The following is a 5,464-nucleotide window of genomic DNA, read 5'->3' on the forward strand; positions in this document are numbered from 1 at the left end:
ATTCTGACTCATAGCACCTTGCATAAGGTTTCTTCACAGGCACAAATAATCTCATCTTTCCCCCTCAGTGCAGGTAGTGGCTTTGAACCACTGACTTTGCAGTTAGCAGTCCAGTGCTTACCCACAGGGCCACCAGGTCTCCTTTTCTACCGTACGCACCGGTTGACCTCCTACAGGAGAATGTGCTGGCTAGGAGCACACGTGCATGAGGTGTGAATGGTACAGGTCTTGTCTTGGTGATCAGAGAGGGATCCTGAACTCCATCTACGGTCATCAGAAGTGACAGACTCGGTGTTGAATTTCCTTGAGAAGTTGAAACCCTGGATTTTGGTGGGTTTTTTTCTAATTTTAAAATACAGGACCGATGGAAAAACCAAACCTTTGGGAGCTAGGAAGCGGGACATTGAGCTACTAGTTTGCAGCCTCTGGAGTACAGCATATAACCAAGATAGCACAGCACAAGGACCACTGCTGTAGCGCCTTCTCTTGTTCCTCTTCCACCCCACACTGTATCTAGGCAAGATTCCTAACTTACTTGGGCGCCCAGGTGATGCAGTGGTTTAAGTGTTGGGCAGCTGACCACAGGGTCAGCAACTCAAACCCACCAGCCACTCTGAGGGAGGAAGATGAGGCTGTCAGGACTGCCGCAGCTGAGGAATTGGAGGTGTGTGTGGTGCACTTTGCTCTGCCGGTGCCTCAGAGAAGGTTATTGGCTTTGACACAGTGTCTGACTGAAACTCCGTGTCCGCTTACATCTCACTGAGGATAAAAAGCAAAGGCTGCTTTGTTACTCACTGAACTAATCACTTGCACACATGTAACTGAGCCTGTCTTTTTGTTGGATTTTGACATTTCAAGCAGTGGTGTGTAATTGTGGAAGGCAGGTGCATGGCAGCATCTCTGTGTGTGGGTCTCTTGGAGTGCCCAAATGAGCTTGCTTCTCTGACCCTTTGTCCATTTGGTTTGGCAGAATCGCCCCTGCGATGTTGCGCCAGGCTTCCTATGGCACCATCAAGATAGGCACGTACCAGAGCCTGAAGCGAATGTTTGTTGAACGGCCAGAAGGTGAGTCGGGGGCCCTTCGGGGGACAGGAGGAGGGGTGTTCAACCTTTTATCCAAGAGGCTTGGAAACAGGCTTTTTTCAGTTTTATTCATGACCACACTGCTGCTTGAGGAGAACGTGGGGTGTAAAGTCTGAAGTGAATGCTGCTGAAGGCAGGAGGACTCGCGATGACTGCATTTTGGGCACCGGCAGTCAGGACAGCGAGGAGCAGTCTGCATGAGTTTCCTCCGAAATAACGAGGCTGCAGCTCTGTCTGACTGAAATGCCTCTAGAGTCACAGGAATTATTGCCCATTTTCCAGGAAAGCAATGAGTACACTTCTCCTAGAATTAATAACTCTGTTCTAATGCTCTCTGGTGGGCTGGTTCGGGGATTATTTTAAGCCATAGAACTCTGTGTCTCTTTTTCACAATGGAATGGACACTGCCAGTGAGAGAGGCGAGTCGGAGCCAGGGTGTGCCAAGTGCACTTGAATAGCGTTTACTGTATTTTTTGTTTTACCTTCTTTTTGAAACAGACATGAAGTGCTTTAAAATGTCCTATGTTATGGAAAAGTTTAGCTTTTTCCCCCTCCTAACAAAGAGGCCTCATGTTGATAGGATGGCCTGAATTCACACACAAAAGTAACAGATAGATGATTATTCACTTTGTACGGTCTTCCACATGGCTTTATAGATAGCAAGAAACATTGCTACATCAGACTAGAGGGTTGACAGGAGTTCACTTTGGTGAAAGGGAGGATGGAGGTCCACAGGAGGGCAGAGGTAAGAGAGGGGCGTGAGGAGAGAGACGGGGCTTTCTAGGTCCTGTAACAGTTCCGGTCTTGGAAGCTCCTGGGGGCAGTTCTTGCCTGTCCTATGGAGTGGCTATGAGTCTGCATCTATCTACTCGGTGGCAGAGTTTTGGAGGGGGTGCGTTAGAGCCTTGGGGGGTGACAGTGAGGGGGGTGATGAGTGGTTTGAACTGTTAGATACAGAGGTGATGGTCTGAAATGACAACATGCCATTCCACTCACAATTGTAAAAATCATTTCAAAGAGGAAGAAAGGTGGCTAAACAAAATCTCTCTAGTCAGCAAAGTTCCTTTTATGATTACTTGATTCATAAAGTGTTCCTTTCTTTATTATCTTTTTTTTTTCTTAGAACCAGTATTTATTTATTTTTTTTATACTTCTGGGAATGCTTTCATATTTGCTTCCAAGTACTTTTCATACAATCCACTGGTTTCAGAATGCCAGCAGTTTATCTCCTGAACCTTCAAAGTATCTTTTTTTAAAAAAATTATTTTATTGGGGGCTCATACAATTCTTATCACAATCCATCCATCCATCCATTGTGTCAAGCACATATGTACATTTGTTGCCCTCATCGTTCTCAAAACATTTGCCTTCTACTTTAGCCCTTAATATCAGTTGCTCATTTTCTTTATTATCTTTAAGGTGAACAAATAGTATGTAAATTTATAACACTTTGGGGTTGCCTATGAGAGCTCTGTAAATGCCAGAGAGCAGATAATGTGGTCTGTGTCTTTGCGTACAGATGAAACCCTACTGATAAACGTTACATGTGGAATTCTCTCTGGAGTCATATCCTCAGCCATTGCCAATCCAACTGATGTTTTGAAAGTAAGTCACGTGCCACATTTTTAACGTGTGGGATCATCATGAGTTGGAATTGACTTGATGCCTATAGGCTTGGTTGCGTTTGTGTGTGTGTGGATCTGCTTATACTTGTGCTCTGGCTGGCATCTAACGACAACACCCATATTATATCTATGTGTAGACAGCCACATTGAGCCTTTTTTTATCATGGCAAAAAACCTGGAAATGACTTAAGTATCCACTGATAGAATATTAATTATATTGTAACTTAAGAAAAGGGGAGGGGCCTGATGGCGGAGTGGTGACGCATTGGGCTGCTAACCGCCAGGTCAGCAGTTCAAAACCACCAGCTGCTTTGTGGGAGAGCGGCAGGCTACACTCTCAGTCATAGAAACTCTGGAGGGGGCAGTTCTACCCAGTCCCACAGGCTGACTGTGAGTCTGCATCGGCCACGTGGCTGAGTTTGGTTTTGGAGAGAAGTAGCTCAGAACTGAGAGTGCACATGCTCAGTGCAGCCAATGACACCGAGGGCTGCTATTAATGAAATTTCTAGAATCGCCAACATTTCTGTGTCCTGTGTAGTAACCCACAAGGAGATACACTCTCTTTGACAGCTAATTAATTTACCTCAAGGCTTTCTGGAGGCCCCAGAGTTACGGAGAGCCAGTCCTTACCCAGGACTAGTGTCACAGATAAACAAGAGGCGGGGTGGCTTTCAGAGGTGTGCTCTAGGGGGCAAGCATGCATTTCCTCCTGTGTGGCTCTAGATTCGGATGCAAGCCCAGAGCAGCACCATCCAAGGAGGAATGGTGGACAACTTCATGAACATCTACCAGCAAGAGGGCACCCGGGGCCTGTGGAAGGTGAGCGAGCGATGAGTCAGCTGACTCGCTGGGATCTTACTCTTTCTGCCTTTTACTTTTCCTATTCTCTCATCACTGTCTCTCTCTATTCCCGTGGCACGTGGAGTAAGGGAAGTGATGTTGTCTGCTCTTGAAGGCAATAGGAAAAGAGGAGGGAACAGGTGGATGCACCCTGGGGTACTGTCACTGTTTTGATGAGGGGGCTGTGCAACTGCATATAGTATGTATATAGTACATACACATATATAGCTCACATAGAGCGTATGTGTTACATTCTGCAAATACGAGGGGAAATTAATAAAATTTAAAGAGAGAGGGTTACAGCCTTAAAACCCTCCAGATTCCTTACTGAAACACTGGTCAGAGTGGTTATAAAAGGGGGAAAAGCACAATGGAAAGGGACTTAACATCTTTTGTGACAAACCAGCTAGTTTCAAACAAAGAAAAGTTGTCCTGTCCTTAATTACCTTGTCTGTAAAATGGAAGTGATTGTCAACTGCCCTTTCAGGAGTCAGTTGATGTCTAGGAAATTCTGTGAAGGCCAAGTATTTTATCTTGTTGCTTGGCTTTTTTTCCCCTTTTGAAAATTGTCATGGGAGAGGCGTCTGGGCAGGCCGTGGCTAGACTGGGGGTTAAAATCCCTGGTGTCCTGACCGTTCAGTGACACTTGTCTTACTGGACAAGCCCTGGGATGGGGGGGCCACGTCTTAGTATCCTACTGACTCAGCCCTTCACCAGACAAACCCTAAAGGTCACCCACTGCAGTCCTTTCCATATGTAAAAGGACACCGGGCCTCTGAGCGTGACCTGCCCTGGCCAGGTCACATTGTTCCTTCCAGAACCAGAATTAGACTCAGGAGCTCTGGCTTTTAGCCCAATGGTCGTTTCCACTATTTTGATCCACTTCTCTCACCCACCAGCAGAAAGCCAGGTAAATGGTTACAGGTTGGTGGATTCGAACTTTTGTAGTTTAGCGAGTTTTGTTCTGTGGAGAGTAATGCCTGAGTGTTGGAATCACCTGTGTTGTTAATGTTTCCCAGGGCGTGTCCCTCACTGCTCAGAGGGCGGCTATTGTTGTCGGCGTGGAGCTGCCAGTCTATGACATCACCAAAAAGCACCTGATCCTCTCTGGCCTGATGGGCGACACTGTGTATACCCACTTCCTGTAGGTCCATGGTTGGTTAAAAATCACTGTTTCATATATGAACGAAGTTAACTGGAAAGTGTTGTGAAAGTGTTATATTGTCATATTTGAAAATACAGAAGTGTACCAGAAAGGTAGACTTTTACAAAAAAGTGAAAGTACACAGTACACAGATACCCATTGCTAATAGTTTGATTTGCACCTTCTGGGCATTTTCTGTGCAGCTACAAACATGTGCCTATAAAGTTCTACTACATGTACTTTATTACACAAATGAGATCATGCTTTGCATTTTCTTTTTAAAACGTAATAGTACAGTCTAGGTACTTTTTCATGCCGTTATCTATATAGATCAAAGGAGCCCTGGCAGTGCTGTGGGTTCGTATTGGGTTGCTAATTACAAGGTTGCTAGTTCAAAACCACCAGCCACTCTGCAGGGAGAAGATGAGGCTTTTTGACCCTGTAAACATTTACAGCCTTGGAAACCCTAAGTGGGGTCTGATGAGTTGGAATCGACTTGATGGCAATGGGATGGCAGGAGATAATTGTCCTCCAGGACATAGGACAAGGTCTGGAGACCATTTTGATTGTCACAACTTGGGAAGTTCCTACTGGCTTCTAGTCGTAGAGGCCATCCTGTGTGCAGTATACAGGTCCACCCTTCACAACAGAGACTTGGAAGGCCCAAGATGTCAGTCATGCCAAGGTTGAGAAGCCTTGTCCTGAGGTGTTTGGTGTACCGAGTGTGGTCTATGGCAGCCCTGTGAGATGGGTAGTTTAGTCCCGGGGGGTG

At 45.9% G+C, this 5,464-nt stretch overlaps 1 protein-coding gene across 1 annotated transcript in view; it reads left to right on the forward strand.

Moving 5' to 3' along the window:
* Nucleotides 1-4,729, forward strand: part of SLC25A30 (solute carrier family 25 member 30) — a 15,066-nt gene extending 10,337 nt beyond the window's left edge. Inside the window, exons 4-7 of the mRNA XM_013005129.2 lie at nucleotides 971-1,065; nucleotides 2,603-2,688; nucleotides 3,432-3,527; nucleotides 4,568-4,729. Coding sequence (XP_012860583.1) covers nucleotides 971-1,065; nucleotides 2,603-2,688; nucleotides 3,432-3,527; nucleotides 4,568-4,696 — 406 coding nt within the window. The 3' untranslated portion in view covers nucleotides 4,697-4,729. The remainder of the gene's footprint in view (nucleotides 1-970; nucleotides 1,066-2,602; nucleotides 2,689-3,431; nucleotides 3,528-4,567) is intronic.
* The last annotated feature ends 735 nt before the right edge of the window (nucleotides 4,730-5,464 follow it).

This window comes from Echinops telfairi, unplaced genomic scaffold, assembly GCF_000313985.2.
Source record: "Echinops telfairi isolate 266 unplaced genomic scaffold, ASM31398v2 ScPeMD7_7467;HRSCAF=8505_1, whole genome shotgun sequence".
Classification (NCBI taxonomy): Eukaryota; Metazoa; Chordata; class Mammalia; order Afrosoricida; family Tenrecidae; genus Echinops; species Echinops telfairi.